The 18,947-nt window shown below is 30.4% G+C and overlaps 5 protein-coding genes across 9 annotated transcripts; 2 read left to right on the forward strand and 3 right to left on the reverse strand.

The window, feature by feature from the left end:
* Positions 1-16: 16 nt before the first annotated feature.
* Positions 17-3,535, reverse strand: LOC117224364 (NAD(P)H oxidoreductase RTN4IP1, mitochondrial). Its single transcript, XM_033477233.2, has 9 exons — positions 3,396-3,535; positions 2,674-3,325; positions 2,125-2,356; positions 1,913-2,058; positions 1,599-1,748; positions 1,219-1,508; positions 948-1,133; positions 698-875; positions 17-633 (listed from the first exon to the last, which is right to left on the reverse strand). The coding sequence occupies exons 2-9, from the start codon at positions 2,719-2,721 to the stop codon at positions 430-432; spliced, it is 1,434 nt and encodes a 477-aa protein (XP_033333124.2). The 5' UTR covers positions 2,722-3,325; positions 3,396-3,535; the 3' UTR covers positions 17-429.
* Positions 429-7,066, forward strand: Rs1 (Dead-box helicase Rs1). Of its 2 annotated transcripts, none has more exons than XM_033477232.2 (13): positions 429-569; positions 3,872-4,054; positions 4,237-4,327; positions 4,394-4,539; positions 4,624-4,929; positions 5,033-5,160; positions 5,235-5,432; positions 5,518-5,662; positions 5,745-5,926; positions 5,998-6,329; positions 6,417-6,668; positions 6,745-6,826; positions 6,923-7,066. In XM_033477232.2, the coding sequence occupies exons 1-13, from the start codon at positions 564-566 to the stop codon at positions 7,014-7,016; spliced, it is 2,145 nt and encodes a 714-aa protein (XP_033333123.2). In that variant the 5' UTR covers positions 429-563; the 3' UTR covers positions 7,017-7,066. The 2 variants fall into 2 exon arrangements, with proteins under 2 accessions (XP_033333123.2, XP_033333122.2); XM_033477231.2 differs by lacking the exon at positions 429-569 and adding an exon at positions 3,561-3,775.
* On the reverse strand, positions 7,062-15,106 carry pds5 (cohesin associated factor B pds5). 4 transcript variants are annotated; one of them, XM_033476936.2, is made up of 17 exons: positions 14,818-15,106; positions 14,145-14,299; positions 13,856-14,050; positions 13,557-13,747; positions 13,275-13,482; positions 12,683-13,189; positions 12,300-12,598; positions 11,869-12,211; positions 11,698-11,802; positions 11,193-11,612; positions 10,744-11,106; positions 10,403-10,649; positions 10,053-10,300; positions 9,683-9,979; positions 9,517-9,552; positions 9,254-9,304; positions 7,062-9,196 (listed from the first exon to the last, which is right to left on the reverse strand). In XM_033476936.2, the coding sequence occupies exons 2-17, from the start codon at positions 14,223-14,225 to the stop codon at positions 9,140-9,142; spliced, it is 3,648 nt and encodes a 1,215-aa protein (XP_033332827.1). In that variant the 5' UTR covers positions 14,226-14,299; positions 14,818-15,106; the 3' UTR covers positions 7,062-9,139. The 4 variants fall into 4 exon arrangements, with proteins under 4 accessions (XP_033332827.1, XP_033332828.1, XP_033332830.1 ...); XM_033476937.2 differs by having other exon boundaries at positions 10,418-10,649; positions 14,818-15,105; XM_033476939.2 differs by lacking the exon at positions 9,517-9,552 and having other exon boundaries at positions 10,418-10,649; positions 14,818-15,105.
* Positions 15,107-15,774: 668 nt separating this feature from the next.
* RpS20 (ribosomal protein S20) lies at positions 15,775-16,836 on the forward strand. Its single transcript, XM_033476941.2, has 3 exons — positions 15,775-15,933; positions 16,358-16,463; positions 16,527-16,836. The coding sequence occupies exons 1-3, from the start codon at positions 15,931-15,933 to the stop codon at positions 16,781-16,783; spliced, it is 366 nt and encodes a 121-aa protein (XP_033332832.1). The 5' UTR covers positions 15,775-15,930; the 3' UTR covers positions 16,784-16,836.
* A 140-nt stretch (positions 16,837-16,976) lies between these two features.
* eIF2alpha (eukaryotic translation initiation factor 2 subunit alpha) lies at positions 16,977-18,823 on the reverse strand. Its single transcript, XM_033476940.2, has 6 exons — positions 18,643-18,823; positions 18,243-18,488; positions 17,933-18,164; positions 17,626-17,858; positions 17,416-17,531; positions 16,977-17,327 (listed from the first exon to the last, which is right to left on the reverse strand). Exons 2-6 carry the CDS (start codon positions 18,478-18,480, stop codon positions 17,142-17,144), a joined length of 1,005 nt encoding a protein of 334 aa, XP_033332831.1. The 5' UTR covers positions 18,481-18,488; positions 18,643-18,823; the 3' UTR covers positions 16,977-17,141.
* Between the last annotated feature and the right edge of the window lie 124 nt (positions 18,824-18,947).

The following is an 18,947-nucleotide window of genomic DNA, read 5'->3' on the forward strand; positions in this document are numbered from 1 at the left end:
TATTATAACTGAAACGTACTTATGCACCTTCATATTTATTTGATAAAATAGATCATACATTTTTAAATAACATCTTTGATTTCATATATATATAATAACTAGTGTTTGTCAGTTAGTTTGTTATATAACTATTTATTTCTTCTTTGTTTATCTCATTTCATGTAAATGTATAAGCAGATAACAATTTAAAGTCATAGAAACTGTAATCAATTACGTCGTTTCTACTAGAATAATTCGTTCAGTCTTGATTTCAGCACCACATTTACTAACTATATCTTTGTAAATTACGTGTGGAATTGAATTTTGCATCGAATGGCAGTTGGCAGTGCTTTGGAGCTACCGTCAATATTTACATTAGGCTTTTTAAGAAACTGTAGTACGTCATGCATTGGTGTATATAAATTTTTGTGCATTAAAAACATTCAGACGTCACTGAAATGTTATTACTGTACTACCAATAGCATCAGGATCTAATACATGCTGCAGTGCTTGTTCAATATTATGAGGTGCATATACCCTGTCTACAACCACTTGCAACTGATCAGCATCGACTAAATCACTCAATGCTTGTAAGTATGTTACATTTAATTTCGAACCTTCTTTCCATTGTTGCATGTTAAAACCAAACATATACTGCAAGGTAAAGTAATAAAGAGTAATTAGTAACTACAAAATCATAATTAATAATTATATTTACCTGGATAATTAACTTTATCCGTACCCAGCCAGCAAATAAGCTGCCAGATATAAAACCTAACGAATCAGAAGTTAATTGTTCAGGGGTCGTAGATACATAGGAACCATAAGGCACTAATCGTTGCTTTAAAATACGTTCGTCAATTGGTTGACCTCCAGTATAAAAAATAGCATCATATCTAAAGTATCATTACTTTAGTACACAGCATATAACTTTCTCTTACATAAATGTTTGAGAAATATATTCATACTTATCATATAATTGCAACTCTTTTTCTAGGCTTGAGCCATTTAATGCTATAATGTTATCTGCTCCCAAAGCCTTTGATGTAGAAATAGCACTTGGTCTACATATTGTACACACATGTCCTCCCCATAACTTAACCAGTTGAGTTAAAATACAACCAATTGGAGTATTTCCTCCATATATAAGTACTCTGCAAAATAATAATTCTGTTAATTCTGTTTAATATTTCCATGTCAAAGACAAGATATCGTAGTTCTATTTAAAATCATATGTACCGCTTTCCTTTTGCATTGCCCTCGCGAATCGTAGATCTATTAACTAGAGCATCCCATGCCAAGCATCCATTATATGGAAGACTGGCAGATGCTTCGAAAGTAAAAAGTTTTGGTCGCTTAACTACTCGGGTTTCTGGGACTACTATGTATTCTGCCATTGTTCCAGGAGCCCATGAAGGAACAGCTAAGAAAACTTCGTCTCCAATATCAAAATTGATAACACCCTGTCCAATACCTACCACTATACCTGTACAATCTCTTCCTAATGTAACTGGCAATTCTCTGTGTATCTGAAAATAAGTATATATTAATGTATTTTTAATGTTAGAAGGCTAATATGCTCTAATAAAATAGGGTTTAAAGTAAAGAAAATATTATACTCCAGAATTGAGCAGTCTTCTATAAATTTTGGAGTATCCAGAACAAATCTTTGTATCAATAATATTAACAGAAGCTGCTTTAACTTGTATCAATAAATCGTTCGGACGTTGAGTCATAGGCATTTCTGAATCATCTATCATAGATACACCCTGTAAAATTTGTATTAGTTATTAATATATATTGAGTTTGATGTTTATTATGAGAACTATTAAGAAAATTTAAAAAAGGAATTTGAAAACATAACACGATAAAATAATAAATTACTGTTATTTCTGCAAAATTTATTTTAAAATAAAATAATTGTATTGAATACCTCAATACCAATGTACTGGTGACATATTATAGCTTTTATATGATGCATGTGATGCATACTATATCCCCAATTAGTTCCAATATAATAACCAAGTACAGTACCCATAATTAAACCAGTCAAACAAAATGCTAGCTCTCTCTTTGACACTAGAGAAGGTAAATAAAAATACATTAGCATTAAAGTACATTCCTCTTTTTGAATTATTGATGTACCTTCATTGTTGCACAAATTTCTGTAAAATGATTTAACACTAAAATGTGTGTTATAATACTGAAATTGTATTTCTTCCCAAGCTTTTGCAAACCAACTAAGTATTGATTGTATTATTTCCTTCACATTTTGTACATTGTGATGACTATTTAATTCTTGAAAAAATTGACGAGCCTGTATCAGCCAATCTGTGATCCATTGTTGCCCTTGTTGAACAACTGCATATGTGTGAACCTTCCATAAAAAATGTGACATAATGTTAAAAAGGATTCTCTATATAAATTGCACTTAAGTATTCTCTGTATCTTTATTTCAGTACAGATCTACCAATTGACCTTCAACCATTTCTCCTTCAAATATTTTTTAGGACAGTAAAAAGAAGTTTTTAAAGTATAGAAAAAGTTATTTGAATATTCTATCCAACAAGTTCTTGATTATTATATAATAAAGTCTAATAGTCTGTGTTATGTTAATACAATAATAAGGTCGTTGAACATCATAAAAATTGTTTACTATGCAAGAATATTAAATGTCTTGATATAAGTAGTTACCTGAAGAGTTTCAAATTGATTTGATAAATGAAACCAGATTTCGTCCATGTTTTACAAATAGCACGTTAATAATTGAAATTTAACGCAACATTGTACTTTTAACAATGTAGGTATTGTGCACAGTGGCCGATCAGCTGTAAATGCACTACGGTAGTGATATAAATAAACGATTAACACATTGCGTATACTCGAAATAGAATCTGTTTTAAAGTATGACAGCTTTTGGTGGATATCAAAATTTGCTACTTTGGATTTGTCACGTTCTTTGTTACTTTCCTTATCATCATTGTCTCTAACCATCAAGCATTCTACACAATTCCCATTACATCGTTTTGCGATAATTGTGACAGGTTAGTTTGCGTCGTGTACTTGGCGCAAATTTATTTGAGTTTTTCACATGATGTAACGGGTGGTTGTGCAATTGTTGTCACGTGATCTAACAATAACAGTGCCAACAACTTGTGGATTTAATATAATTCAATTAAAAGCCACAGATTTCTATACATGACATGTATATATGACCAGGTCATAGAGACAATGTACAATATGTATTTATGTACATATATGGGTCTATTTCAATTTGTAGACAAATTCAGATAGATACATACATATTACTGTAACGTTGAAAATCCATAAATTTTGTAATGTACACCTGAAACGCACCAATCGTATAACGATGAAGCTTGGAAACAAGAGATTAAAACAACTTTAAGTTAAATTACCGTCTAGTTTATAAATTGATTAATATTAAACATTTTACACAGATTATGGTATTAATACCGTTATAATATGCGAATACTTTAATTCAATAAATATATTCTCACATCGAATTTTAAAAAATTAATTAAAATCGTAGAAATAGTATTTGATGCATCTTCAGTGGATTCCCGTATGCGTATAGGTATGCACATGCACTATAGTGTACGTATAGGTACAGAACACGTGTTTACGTACTGTGCCCATGTGGTTCTCGCGTTTAGAATTTAATGTGATTGTATAATATTTGTAATGCAAAATGGATAATAATTGTGATTTAATTAAAACTATCGAAGATGATGAAGACGTGCCAGATTATTCTGAAAATTCTGATACAGAAGATGATGTAAGATATTGTAATTTTTAGTAGAAACAGACAAAACTATAATCGATTTGTTGCTGTCAAATATTTGTATATCTAAACAATTTATTGTTATTGCAGTTTCAGCCACGAAAACAAAACCGGAAGAAAAATAAAGATTTCGACAGTAATTTTCAATTTATAAACGATATTTCGGAGTATAATAAAGACACATGGAATGATCTAAGCAAGTACATTAAACGGAAAGTAAAGACAAAGCTCGATGACAAAATTAAAAAGATTAGAAAAGAAACAGGGAATGAAGTATGTATAATAAATTAATTGCAAATTTAAACTTACCACATTACATATTACTATTTAGGTTATTAATGACAGTATCTGTGTAAATACGATTTCTATAATAAAGATGTATTGATTCACCCAAAAATCCTTAACAATTTCAAACGAATGTCCATCTATTAATATTTTCTATGTTTTATTTTTAGGAAGTGAATGAAAATTCTGTTGAAGATTTACCTAAAACTAATCAAGAAGATGATAGTGACATTTCTTTGTCAGAAGATGAACTTAAGAAAGGTATAACTAGATTTTGAGTATGTTGTATAATTTTATATTTAAATACATTTCTATATTTTATTATAGATGTGTTTAAAACCAGAGAGAGAAAAAGTAAAAAGAAGAAGGCTATTAAAGATGATGAGAAAGAAACGCTTAATTTTGAGGAGTACTCTAACTCTGAACCATATGCAACCTTTTACCAAATGAATTTATCACGACCTTTATTAAAGGTACATCTATTTTGTTCTTGAAACAAAAACTAGTAGTCAGTGTATCCACTCTTAATAATTAACTATATGTATATTTTATTACAGGCTATAACAGCTATGAATTTTGTACATCCAACACCTATTCAAGCTTCCACTATTCCAGTTGCATTAATGGGAAGAGATATATGTGGGTGTGCTGCTACAGGTACTGGTAAAACTGCAGCTTATATGCTTCCAACTCTAGAAAGATTATTGTATAGACCTCTAGATGGTCCAGCTGTTTCTAGAGTTCTTGTATTAGTACCAACAAGAGAACTTGGAGTTCAGGTATATCAAGTCACTAAGCAATTGTCTCAGTTTACAACAGTCGAAGTAGGCTTGTCTGTTGGTGGTTTAGATGTAAAAGTGCAAGTAAGTAATTAATTAAGCATCACATTTTAAAAATATATTAGAAAAATCAATCTTCACACCTGAAATATGAGAACATTCCCTAAAAACGTTTTTGTCTAAATAGGAAACTGTATTGAGAAAGAATCCAGATATTGTAATAGCTACACCTGGTAGATTAATTGATCATTTAAAAAATACACCTACTTTTTCACTAGACAGCATTGAAGTACTCATACTGGATGAAGCTGATAGGTAAATGAAGGCAAATGTTTTTCTTGCGGTCACTTTGTAGGGAAATTGAAATTTTTGTATGATTTTTATTTTAGGATGTTAGATGAATACTTTGCTGAACAAATGAAGTACATAGTAAGTCAATGTGCAAGAACCAGACAGACTATTTTATTCTCTGCTACTATGACAGAAGAAGTGAAAGATTTAGCTGCTGTGTCATTAGACAAGCCAGTGAAAGTATTTGTAGATAGTAATCAGGATGTTGCCTTCAACTTACGCCAGGAATTTATTCGGTAATAAAATCAAATGATACTTGTATTTTATATTGTAAATAAATATAGTTCGCTAAATATAAATCAAAAATTATTTAACATATAGAATACGAAAAGAAAGAGAAGGAGATCGTGAAGCAATTTTGGCTGCTCTAATTTGTCGTACTTTCCACGATCATGCCATGGTTTTTGTACAGACAAAGAAACAAGCCCACAGATTACACATTCTGTTGGGATTATTGGGTATAAAGGTACATGAAATGAATCTCGATTTATACGTAAAATTATTTTTACATAATTATATTATAGACGTCTGACTGTTTTACATTGTAGGTTCAAGAACTTCATGGCAATCTTACACAACCGCAACGCTTAGAAAATTTAAGAAAATTCAAAAATGAAGAAATTGATATTTTATTAGCAACAGATGTTGCTGCAAGAGGTTTAGATATTAGTGGCGTAAAAACAGTAATTAATTTTGTTATGCCAGCTACTATGCAACATTATATACATAGGTATCCACATATTGTTTATATATATACATACATATATGAATTAGGTCTTTATGATATAATTTATTTACCAGAGTTGGAAGAACTGCTAGAGCTGGTCGAGTTGGAGTGTCAGTATCATTGGCTGGGGAACAAGAACGTTCTTTAGTTAAAGATATTATTAAAAACGCTAAAAATCCAGTAAAAAATCGAATAATACCGCCAGACATTATTGAAAAGTACAATAAAAAATTACAATCACTTGAGCCTGATGTAGAGAAGATATTAGAGGAAGAAAGAAACGAAAGAGAATTAGCTAAAATAGAAAATCAAACAAATCGTGCCGAGAAATTTCTTAAAAATGTTAATAATAAAGCTGAACAAAGAAGTTGGTTCCAAACTCAAAGAGAGAGGAAAGAAGAAAAAGGTTTGTCGTAAAAGTCATTGTAATTGTTAAAAAATGTTGAATTTTTCTATTTGCTAAATATAACAATAAAATAAACAACGCTTTTAGAAAAATTATCATTAACGGAAAAAGAGCCGAAAAGCAAAACCAATAAAAAGCAAAATAGGGAGCCCAGGAATATTGTTGAAGAGAAAAAGAAGAAAGTACCCAAAGAACCAAAGAAGGAAACAGCTGAAGATAGAGCAAGGAATGAATTAGACAAGATTGCAGCATACCAAGCGAGATTAGCTAAAAAAAAAAGTAAACAGAAAAAGATTCGGACGGTTATGGATGATGATAGATCTGCAACTAATAAGAGAGGTATATTATAACAAAATCTCAATTTTGTATTTAAAAGTTTAATGTTACTTTTAATATAATATTGTTTATGTTTTAGTTGGTCTAAAACGACCGAAATCTTCATTTGTTGCCGACTTAACGGATACAAGTAAAAAAGCTGTAAAGAGAATGCGTTATGAGTAAGTATACTGTGTTTCACAATATTAAATATTTATAATAAAATGTTATGTATTCCCATGTTACAGTTCTAAATACATTTATTGTATCAATTTTAGGACAAATGTTAAGAAAAAGCAAAGTAAAACGAAAGGTGGACAAAAATTCAGCGGAGGAAAAAAGGACAGCAGAAAAACTTTTGGAAAACGTTAAGATGAATTTTTATATCTGTAACTACATCTTATTAAATACATACCATTTTACTTAATTTGTTTTATTATAGAACCGTTACAATGCGTCACTTACGTCTCACAGATTGACAGATGAATAGCACTGAGTAATTGGTTTTTTTCATCAGAATATGTATACTTCATAGTCTATAACCTGTTTGAAAAAATTGCAGTACTATGCAATTGAATATCTGCAAAAACAGATATTACTAAAATACTATAAAATACAAGGTAGTACATTGCAAAAACGTTTAAATTTATCAATTGCATTGAAAAACGTTAAATGACATTTCATCGAGTTTAGACAGTAACAATGCATTTAATAATGTCCTATGAAACAATACTTCGAGGAAACAAAAAAAAAATTTATGACAATGAAAAGGAAAAGTAGAAATCGCATTATTTGCATTGTACTGTAATTTAGTGAAGAGGTAATAGGTATGTATAATTCTATATTGTTTAGATAATAAAAGCAAACATTCATCAACATTCACAGCCTCATTCACAATTTCCATTCATCTTTAGGTTTAATACAGTTTAATGCTTAATGCTATTAATCCTAATGTTGAAAAAGGAAATTTATAAAACCTAGGCCCATTTTAAATTACGTGAATTCTATTCATTTTTGTATCCAACTTCTTTTCTGTCTTTATAACAGTAAATTTCCATATTAATTTGCATATTTTCATAAAATTCCGTATGGATCATTTGTTTTCAATTTCCAAGAACATTTTGTAAACTATAGTTACTTTATGCATTAAATAAATCCAGAAATACTTTCGTTATTAATCATAACTGGAATAATCGCTTTCTAATTTATTTAAAATATATGTAAACTATTCGAGCATTTATATCATGGAAAGGGTATATTGCTGTATTTCAAGAATGGAAAAATTTTTGGATACAAATTTGAATCAGAGTGATACGAAAGTAGTTTATAATACATATACAATGACAGTGATACAGGAATAACTGTCACATACGAGGATTGTGAACTTTTTAAATTGATACATGTATAGATACCATTGAAGTATTTATAAGGTCACCATGTTTGAAATAAATTAATAATTAAAGGCCGTGCGCTGACCAAATTTTAAACAATTTATGTTTTAAATTTAAGATTAAAGTATAAACAGATAATTTTGGGACACAGTGATGTTAGAGCTATAATTTCTTCAGTAGAATAATAATAATAGTCGCAATAAGATAATATAATTATAATAATGATAATCAAATTAATAGAAACAAACAACTTTGGATCACAAAATCACAAAGCCAATTGACACACGCCTTTTTATCTGGAACACAATGTTTATAGAAATCCAACAATGTCATGTTGTTCTCTTCTTCATACAAAGACAATGTATTTTATACGTACAGACACCTTTTTTAACAAAAACTGTTTTCAATTATCTTGTATTAGAAATGAATATTAACTATAATAATAATAATAATAATAATAATAATAATAATAATAATAATAATAATACATATGAGTTCATCTATTTGGAAATAGTTCATCACATATATTTTTTACACTTATTTGAAGAAAATGGGCATAAAATAGTATAAACGTTTATATTCGTTAGTGCAAAAGTGAACAATACAACAATTGTAAGATATTTTATAAGGAAGAAAAACCTTCAATTAGAAAATATTTTTTGACACTTCTATAAATAAATGTTTCTCATACATTTATCAATCCAGTGAAGGAATCATATTTTATACCATCGAATGTGCCACTGCTTCTGTTAACATATAAAGAAGTTGAAAGAATGACGTGTTTACATACCCTTTTGTACTTCAAAGAAATACATTTGTCAAATGATGTTAAATGATAAGTTTTTAATTTGCAGTAACTCCAGAAAATTTTCTCGAATTATTAACCTACACGTATTCATTATTTGACGTTAATGTATAATTATCTTAACACCTTACTGTCTAGACATACGCGAACGACAGGTTTATTAATTGTTGTACATAACCAAAATATTCTGTTTTCTAATTTGTAAAGTATTTTTAGATTCTTTAATTCTTATGATCATCACGTCCCTTAAGTCTTTCCCCTATTACTAACATCCCCTTCGATACAGTTCATTCATTTAATTATTTATTTACTTTATCCGATTCTCTTAATGCCCTCTTTGCTGGTGGTTCCTCAATCTGAAAATTTATATTTATAGTATCCACAGAACTAATATTATAATTCTACTTGCTTACCTCGTCCTCTAAACCAGGTAATTGAATTCTAGTTTCTGATGCTTCTGCTGGCTGTAAAAAGATTTCATATCAAATTTATGATATTATTCGTTAAATGTGTACCAAACATTTGATTTTGGATGATAAATATTTTACGTAGCTATATAATATTATTAATTTTAACTTTATCTCTTAAAATATTTATCACTCATAGCCGAACGTTTTATATAATAACATATAAAGTAATATAAGATATTTTCCAACGAAATTCTGAACCATTTTACCTGTGCATCAATACATTCCACTTCTCCAATTTGCAGCTTGAAATCATATTTCACATATTCAGAAATGTTTAATGCTACAGCTTGCTAATTATTTATTACTCGTAAAGACTGATCCATTCTATTTCTACAAATTTCGTAAAAATCGAAAATGTATATATCATCTTACCCTTGCATCAGTTTCATTTGGCCCAATGCCCACTTCTTTTTGTTGTTTGGATTTAGTCCTGCGTTGTGGCCTTTCGCTGACAGAATGAACACTGTGAAGCGATCCTTTTCCTTTGGGACTGGACATGTTAATTTGCATTTCAGCAGGTAAATAATTCCTGTTGTTTGCCAACAGTTCATCTACACGCTTGAAGTACATAGTAGGAATCCGGGTCTCGCTTGGGAATTCTTTTAAATCGAAATTTGTCGTCTTAGTAAATATTACGTTCATAGCTAAGTCACAAACAGCCCATAATTTCTGCACACAAGAAAATGATATTAGTATTTTATAAATAATGTATGTATAATAAAATGATATTTGAAATAATTACATAGTTTATGTTGTTATCTTCTGGTTTCAAAGCATCTTTGTGACTTTTCATTCGCTCTATGAGATTTTTATAAAAACCATAGCAATAATATTCATTCTTTGTTATTAACGGTTCTAATATAAACCATAAACATTGCTGTATGACTTTCAATTGGGAGACCATTAAGTGATTCGTGAATTCAGGATCGTGTGCAAGAATTGGGACAGCGAATACTAGCATGTAATCCGGAAGAATATGAGGCAATTGACCTGAAATTATAATGTAACGAAGTTATTAACATCGTTTTGTTCTGTGTAGCACTGAATTGTAGAAGAAACACAATCTTAAACAATATTTCGATAATGCCTTACTATTTAGTTTCTTACCCATGGCCCGTTCTACGGTACCCAGTGATAATGTTTTGACATAATCCCTCCTCTTATTTATATCAGTTTGCATATAAGTTTTTAATACACCCTTTAGTCTCTTGTCTTGTTCCTTTCCAGCGAGAGCATAATAGCCCATGAAATCTAGTGGCAAGCACTTGTTTGGAATTCCCCTCCCAAGCCCTTTATGCAATTTACTACCAAAAGCCTCTCTCACTTGTGGAACTTCATCCTATGAATCAATTCGAGTAATTTAAGTGCAAGTTATGTTTTCACAAGTATCTATTAATATAATATTATATATTGTAATTTAACTAATAACATACCACCATGAGTTGTGACAGATTATAGAACTGTTCTGCTGTGAACTGATCACCAACACCTTTTTGTTCGCATATTTTCAACATCGAACAACCAGCTTGCAATCGTAACCAACTCATTTCTGCTTTACTTAAACGACCTTGTTGTATAAGGTCACCTTTGTTTACTACAAATGCATGCAGCATTCTAAATGTTTTTTGTGCAGAGAGAATATCAGTCTTCAATCCTAATAACCAGCGTGCCATACATTTTAATCCTTCTAATCTACAACGCGTTTCCTCAGGTAGTTGGTCTTCTCTGCACCAGTCTCCTTCGATGGTGTCTGAAGTCTGTTCACTGTTTTCTTTTACTAACAGCTCTTTGACTATCTGCAAATGCATATATTAAATGTAAGTACACTTTTTTAACTGCAATTTATAGGGATTAATTAAATAGATAAAATAGTAAAGTTTACCTTTCTAGACACCATGTTTTTTATGTGTACTTGATATTTCTCTGGTAAATTATAAGCTATGTGACCTAACGTGACTATTGATGTTCGATAATATTCTGAAGTTGGTGTAAGTGTATTTTTAATTCTCTCAATAATTTCGGGGAATATGGTATCATGAATATTGGTCATGTTGACGAACAAACATCTAACCGCTTGTTTCGCTTGTTTTGATGTTCCCGTTTCAGCAAAATTTTTACAAATTGGAACCATAAGGTTCATAATGTCTGGTGCAACATCGCACAAAGGTTTATATTTCCCTAAAAATGTAAAAATTGAAAGAACCAATGGCGCAACCATTTCATCCTCCAATTCCAAAAGATGAACAAGTTGCATCAAAATATCATTGTGAAGAAAATGTGGCCCAAATACGAATGAAAGCATCTGAAAATAAAAAATAAGCACATACAAAGAATAATTAAAAAAATGTTATGTCTGTTAATTCAGGATTCATTTATTGCCAACATACCACAAGTAATCTTAGACCTTTCTCTCCTGCATTATTTGGGTTAAGTCCAACTTCTTCTATCACATTTCCTCCTTTTAAACAATCTAGTACGTATCCAATTAAAACCTGTGGAATTATAATTAGATGTAAGGTGTTCATAGCACAATTAATTACAGTAAATGCATAAATTACCCTAATAGCTTCCTCATCGATCATGACAGAACTGACTCTTTCCAACAGCATCTTTATAGTGTTGTAATACAAATTGATCATTACCGGTTGACCCAATTTTTTAAGAACCATACTTATTGTATCTGCACATTCCTTGCATGATACATTTGGTTGAACTATCGTTTCCATTCCTTGTAATAATGATAGATCTTTCCTCATATGAGCACTAAATTTTTGTAAAAATTCTTGAACTTTCATAGGATCTGGTAAAAAGCGAGATATTTGATGAACTTTAGTCACTAGTTCACCCACTGCATCTGGTTTCTTCACTATTTCTAACCATTCAACCACTGCCCTCCGCACACTAGTGGAAGTAGAAATACAAAGATGATTCACATGAAATGATATACATATTTACATTAGAGTATAATGTCAATGTGGCGTATACTCACGCGAGTTGATGTTTTTGTAGTTCAACAAAAGCTTTGGATGCATGATCATCGATTGTACCTAGTAAATGATACAACTTCTTCATTCTCTCATCAGCTGGCAACTGGTAAGGAACTAAACAGGTGTTCAGTAACCTTTCTACCAATAATCTATCTTCCATGCCTGCCATATAATAACCATGTAATATTTTATCTTTAATCCAAGTAACAGCTTTCTTTGTAGCTTGTGGTACATCTGCATCATTTAAGTGCTTTTTATATATCATTGCCAATCCGGCCATTGCTTCTTTTCGAATTTTAAACTAAGAATTAAAGAAATGATTAGGATACGCAGACGAAATCACATTTCTTTTATTAGTTAAGAAATTATTCGCACGAGAACATACCTTTTTATCTAAAGTTCTTTCTTTAACAAATTCAAGTAAATCTTCACTGTCCGATACCACTTCGAAATCTCTTCTGGCAGTGGTTACTATAGCCATAACAACTTCGTATCGGACACTTTCGTCTGCGTCGTGTTGTCTTAATTTTAATGTATCAGTAATATCCTTCCTTAATTCAGGATGGTTTAGTAAAAAATGCATTGAATACTGTACACATTTTATACGAATTGATACACTGATGTCATTAAACCTTCCTAAGAATGCTCGCCACAGTTGTGTATGTTGTACAGCTAACTGAGATCCTTTTTCAGAGAACATTCGGGCTAGTAATGCTACAGCGCCCAATCTTTCAGTTTCAGAAGAAGACTTTAGTTTACATTCTAATTGTGGAAGGACGGACAATAAGACGCTTGGACATATGTGATTTAACTCGTAAATTAAATCATACACTTTCTTGCAAATTTGTAAACTTTTCTCCTCTTTACCCAAAATCAGTACATGATTAAAGAACTATAAATTTAAAAACATAATTCTATTATTTCTTCCTTTAATATAAAAATATTTAATTGCAATATTTAAATTTTAGTTTACTTACTGCTTGAATATATGGCTCTAATGTATCACTACATTTAATTACTAACTCCTTTGCGAGCAAATATGCATTCTTTTTCTGTGTTTTGTTTGGTTCTACGATATTCATAAGTATAATATCTAGAAGTTCATTACTAACAATATCTGACTCAGTAATAAGTGGACATAATACGTCTAACATAAAGCTTTTCACTTTTCCAGAATGTTCATCGCTGTAATTACAAAACAAATTATGTGCTTACTATTCCCTTGTGCATGGCATGCTTTTCCCTTTAAATATACTCACTTCACTATCCTAAACATAAGAGAAAAAAGAGCACAAAAAATTTCTTGACAGTCTTCTAATTCAAAGCACATATTAAAAGATTTCACGTACGCCAAGTTTTCCAATAGGTAAAAATATCTTTTGAAAGCAGGATCTTTAGGATCTTTTAAACCAGCTAATTGCTTGATTAAGAACAGGAATATTGTTTTAACCTATAATAACAAAGGATTAATTTAATTTAAATGTAAACTTATGTAGAATTTTATAAAAAAAATCATTACTGATTTGTTTGAATGCAATTAAATGTTTTTTTGTTTTACCTGTTCTGCATCTTTATAAGGAGCTTCAGGTGCATAAACTCTTAAAACATCGGCGATACAACAAGCAATTAGTAGTTGTACATCTTTACTTTGATGCATTAGAAAATGTTCTTCTGCCAAATGTAATGCAAGTGGAATATATTGCTGATACATTCCTTCATCTTGTCCCATTGCTTGTAACGTATGAGCTAATGTCTATTTAATAAATTTTTATATAAGTCTTCATTGTGTATCCATGTTACCATATCATTTATTATAAATAATGCCATATTTTTATTCACAAATGTACCTTTAATCTCCTAATGAGTTCATCTGGACCTAGATCTTCTGTCACAGACCTACACCCTTGCGGGTAAACTATTTCCGACATAGTGTTTACTTAATGGTTCAACCAAATATGAGAAACTTTATGTCCTTAAAATAATCTAGAACACTGTCCAAATTCTGTAATATTATATAATTTATTAATTATTAGTTAATTATTAAAGTATTTAAAAAGAAGACAAGTCATTTTCATGGAAGAAGTAAAAACAAAACTTTTGCAACAACTAGTCACGAAATAAATGAAATTGTACACTGAAAGCTGATATTTTATTCACAATAAGTTAGCGATTTTCACGATTGTACACTATTTTAGCTTCTGCATCAGCACAAACAGCAACTGCAAATTGTCACGTATAAACGGTAAATACAAATCATATAACGAAAATATGACTTAAATCAGTTCATTGAAGAAAAGAGCTACATGCTGATTCATTTTTATGGTTGTTGGGATCTATTAATTATATTCTACATTGAATAATAGTAAAACACGTCACGTAGGTTATGTACACTGATCAGGTATAACTACAGAAACGCGGCATAAACAATATTATAATTTCTCACGTTTGGAAGCTTGAAATATTTCATAATGTACATTTGTATGAAATATCAGATATTAGATGTATTGAAAGGTGTATTACCTCAAGATATGCATAGGCACCACAAGGCCTGTGACACTCAGAATATCAATAAAGCAAATATATGTGATGGATACACGGCACTAGTTTAGTTTTGATGTTCACACACGATCACGATCTAATTATTACTAAGTGCGAATATATCGCTTTCGGCGTAACTTTCGGAATTTTTTGTGAATACTTGGCATGGTAAAACGATCAAAATGTCATCAAAAATGTAGCGAAACAGTTTTCGTAAACGGTTAAGCGTGTCAAAGGACGCAACAGCGCAATTCGATCACTTGAAGTCAGCTACATTTTACGATACCGGGAGACACTTCAGGCTTTAAGCGGTAAACGACAAACAATATGAAAACCGAGGGACAGTAACGGTAATTCAATTGGTTAGAGTGTATACATGAAAGTAATGAACCAATGATGCAATGATGTTTCACCGTGAAGTTAGAACACAATGTAATGGTGAATTCTAATTAAGATGATAAATTATGACTGACAAATGTTATGTTACATTATTGCTGATACTGAACACTTTGAACTGAATTTAAACGAACAGCTTTTCATTTTACGGAAACGTATTTCAATCTTTTAATATACCTTAGTAAGATAATGATACATATCGTACTACATATGCTCAAAATTACAAGAGTAATAATAAATGGATCATAACAGACTCTTAGTACACATGTATGAATGCATGCATATGCATACAAGTATACATAAATATTGCATAATAAAATTTCGTCTATGAACAATATCATAAGACAATTTCATACATGTGTATATAAATACAACATATATATGCAATGAGTTATATTATTTTAAGAAATTATTAAGATTAAGAAAATATTGGTACATAATATCAAAAAATACATGTGGGTTTATATACATATATACAAATGCATGTCCTTAAACAATATGATGTAAAAAATATGATGAAAACTGGAAGTTACACATGTATGCGTGTACACCTACAGTACGCTGCTAACTGTTAACCGGAAACCGCGTTCTTCTCTATCTTTTCTGTTTGGTACATGCAACGTGTGCATACACTGGTTCAGCGCTGGTCAGTTTAGTTATACAAAACTTGATCATCTCGACCAGGAAAAAGTTTAAACAATGGTAAGTCTTTATATCGAATGCCTCAATACCTCTCAGAAATTTTTTAAGAACATGTTTGTTGTAATTGCATGTTTTCTTGCAAATAATTCGTAACATGTTAGGTTAGTTACATTCTTTTAGCCACGCGGTTTCTAATTTGTGCCTTAAACACTGAATCATAAGTCTAATTTCTGTTTTAGCTATCAATTTAATATACATACGATTAAAAATCCATGATTTGATGTAACATAAGCGACTTCTTTCTTAATTGCATAAAAATGTTTTTATATATCACATTTTAGAGTAACTGTACTTAGCTGATACTTGTTCTTGACTTACTAGATTTTGTTTGTAAAAGCATCAATGATATTAAATTACACTGGTTTATTTGTTTCACTGATATTTGTTGTGATTTGTAATATAATGAATATAATGTTATTTATAGGCAAGTACAAAAACTGAAAATCCTGAGAAGCCAGGACAGGAGGTAACTCCTATTCACAGAATTAGAATAACTCTTACCTCTAGAAATGTTCGTTCTCTTGAGAAAGGTGAGTTGTATTCTAGAAAATTAATATTATTTTATATCACACTCTAATAATGCATTATTTTAGTTTGCTCTGAATTGATCAATGGAGCAAATAAGCAGAAACTTAAAGTTAAGGGGCCAGTACGTATGCCCACAAAAATTCTGAGGATAACTACACGTAAAACACCGTGTGGAGAAGGTTCGAAGACTTGGGATCGTTTCCAGATGCGCATTCATAAAAGAGTTATTGACTTGTATTCACCATCAGAAATTGTAAAACAAATTACAAGCATTTCCATTGAACCTGGTGTTGAAGTGGAAGTCACAATTGCTAATGAATAAGACATTTGGAGAAAAGTGTATAAAGTTTTAATAAAAACTTGAAAATACTGAAATGATGTCATAGTTATTGTATATTAATGTTACATTATAGTACACCTTACAAATGTGTACCCAATATTACAAAACATAAAAAAAGATCCTTAATACAGTATAAAGAGTTTTTATCGTATAAAAAATTTTTTGTTGATAATAATTTAAATGATGTTTAGTATTTATTTTATCAAGTTGATAGAAAATTATTTATAAATTATAATACATCATTTTCTATTTTTATTTGAAATTTTCTGTGTCCAATAAGACATGACTCAGAAATAATTGTCATTTCATGAGAAAAGAATATATAAATCTTTTCTTAAGTTTATTCTTCTTCTTGAGAGTCATTTTCGGGTTTTTTATCATCTTCCGCATCTTCTTCGCCGCTAAAACCATCCATTCCTTCCACTTCTTCTTCGTTATCATCACCGGCTACTTCTGCGTTTTCAAGCTCAGCTCGTTCCATTTGTTTAGCCAATTCTGCTTCATCCGTTGCAGTAACAACTTTTGGCTATGGATTGACATATTTTATTTATAAATACCAATGTGTTGTTACTATATTTGTTTCTTAATAAGAAATCTAGAATAATAAAACTTACAGCCATTTGAACGTTAAATACACCTCCAAGTGTTGTTATTTTACCCTGTATAGCATTAATAGCGTCATTCAATGCTTTTAAACCATCTTGCTTTTCTGGTGTAGATGTTGTCATTACTAAAGTATCATAAAAATATAAATTTTGTTAGTTTAATGATTTTAATATTCAAATAACCTGCTTAAAAAATACGTAAAAGAAAGAAATGTATACCATATAATGGTGGTGCAATTAAATTAATTTTTATTGGGAGTTCATCAGTAGAAAGGGCTAAGCCAGCTTTTAATGCAGTTTTAACTGCATCAATTCCTTCATAACCATAACAAGCTACTTCTACATCTGCTCTAATTTTAACTGCCTGAGAAGTCAATTTTCTCTTAATATTCTTGAGTAACACTTCCTTTGTGTGTTCATCAAGACCACATTCTGCTAAAATAGATGGATCCCTAAAGTAACAATGTTTTAATAATCGTTATTACATATATACTGCTATTAATATTTTCTATTTTTTTTAACTTACAGAACTGATTGTTTAAAGAAGTCATAAGCAGATGCCTTTTGCTTCTTATATTTTTCTTCAAAATGCCAAGCTGTTTTTTGATATAATTCTTCCAGTTGGTCATCACTGTCATATTGTAATAATTCTGCTACATGTCTTAAAATTGAATTAACAGCCTTTGCTTTCGCATACCTCTCTGTACATTTCTCTACATCTTCAGCTGATACACGACGTTTGCTAAGATCAATGTAACCTACATTTAAAGAATTATGTTATTTAGTTTAATTCTATTTTGGAAGTATATCTTATAGTACAGATTTGATTCTTTTACCTTTTTCTTTGTCAACTCGAATAACAACAACTGGTTCAGTTTTTCCTACCCTAATGAGTTTGTTAATAGATCTGATACGTCTTCTGGACAATTCAGACAGCAGAATCATACCTTCAATATTATTATACTCCAATAAGTGTACGTATGCTCCCATCTCAGCTATACTACGTACATTTACCATTACTACATCTTCCACTTCTGGATATTTTTCTTTGTAAAATCGACACGATAACACCATTTTTATTACTGAAAGATAAAATTCGACTATTACTGGTATATACTTTTACGTATAAAAATATTTGCTGCTTAAAAGTAATGAAAAGCATTAAAAAAGCAAGGAAGATATAGGTTAACTTCACGAAATCACTAAATTATATGATAATACTGTTTCCATAATTACCTGTATGAGTGAATCTGTACGAAGAAAGATTAACTCTTTATATATATACTACCAAAGAGTATTTAAAAAGTAAAAACGTGTTGAAATATGTCAATAATCCATGTGCAATCTTCACTTAAATTTCAGTCAGGTTATTAAGAGGGTTACACGGCAATGGTCGACATGCATACTGCACACTCGTTGACCGACATACACATCTACACCAAATTTTGCTTGAAATGCGACATCTATCGTGATAAATAATTTCAAATTAATATTGAAACAAATGTAATGAAAAATTGTAATCGCTTTCAACATTAAAATAT

This window comes from Megalopta genalis, chromosome 13, assembly GCF_051020955.1.
Source record: "Megalopta genalis isolate 19385.01 chromosome 13, iyMegGena1_principal, whole genome shotgun sequence".
NCBI classification, from domain to species: Eukaryota; Metazoa; Arthropoda; class Insecta; order Hymenoptera; family Halictidae; genus Megalopta; species Megalopta genalis.

What these genes read in the sequence shown, in the direction of transcription:
- LOC117224364 (XM_033477233.2), bottom strand. Translation starts at nt 2,721, where the DNA reads ATGGACGAAATCTGGTTTCATTTATCAAATCAATTTGAAACTCTTCAG. An exon ending in GAAGACTGCTCAATTCTGGA is followed by an intron (nt 1,509 to 1,598) that starts GTATAATATTTT and finishes ACTTATTTTCAG; the next exon opens with ATACACAGAGAATTGCCAGT. An exon ending in GAGTTGCAATTATATGATAA is followed by an intron (nt 876 to 947) that starts GTATGAATATAT and finishes ATGATACTTTAG; the next exon opens with ATATGATGCTATTTTTTATA.
- Rs1 (XM_033477231.2), top strand. Translation starts at nt 3,689, where the DNA reads ATGGATAATAATTGTGATTTAATTAAAACTATCGAAGATGATGAAGAC. An exon ending in TATCACGACCTTTATTAAAG is followed by an intron (nt 4,540 to 4,623) that starts GTACATCTATTT and finishes ATTTTATTACAG; the next exon opens with GCTATAACAGCTATGAATTT. An exon ending in ATACTGGATGAAGCTGATAG is followed by an intron (nt 5,161 to 5,234) that starts GTAAATGAAGGC and finishes TTTTTATTTTAG; the next exon opens with GATGTTAGATGAATACTTTG.
- pds5 (XM_033476936.2), bottom strand. Translation starts at nt 14,225, where the DNA reads ATGTCGGAAATAGTTTACCCGCAAGGGTGTAGGTCTGTGACAGAAGAT. An exon ending in CTTATGTTTAGGATAGTGAA is followed by an intron (nt 13,483 to 13,556) that starts GTGAGTATATTT and finishes TTGTAATTACAG; the next exon opens with CGATGAACATTCTGGAAAAG. An exon ending in AAGGTCTAAGATTACTTGTG is followed by an intron (nt 11,613 to 11,697) that starts GTATGTTGGCAA and finishes TTTTATTTTCAG; the next exon opens with ATGCTTTCATTCGTATTTGG.
- RpS20 (XM_033476941.2), top strand. An exon ending in TGTTCGTTCTCTTGAGAAAG is followed by an intron (nt 16,464 to 16,526) that starts GTGAGTTGTATT and finishes GCATTATTTTAG; the next exon opens with TTTGCTCTGAATTGATCAAT.
- eIF2alpha (XM_033476940.2), bottom strand. Translation starts at nt 18,480, where the DNA reads ATGGTGTTATCGTGTCGATTTTACAAAGAAAAATATCCAGAAGTGGAA. An exon ending in TTCTTTAAACAATCAGTTCT is followed by an intron (nt 17,859 to 17,932) that starts GTAAGTTAAAAA and finishes TTGTTACTTTAG; the next exon opens with GGATCCATCTATTTTAGCAG. An exon ending in TATTTAACGTTCAAATGGCT is followed by an intron (nt 17,328 to 17,415) that starts GTAAGTTTTATT and finishes GTCAATCCATAG; the next exon opens with CCAAAAGTTGTTACTGCAAC.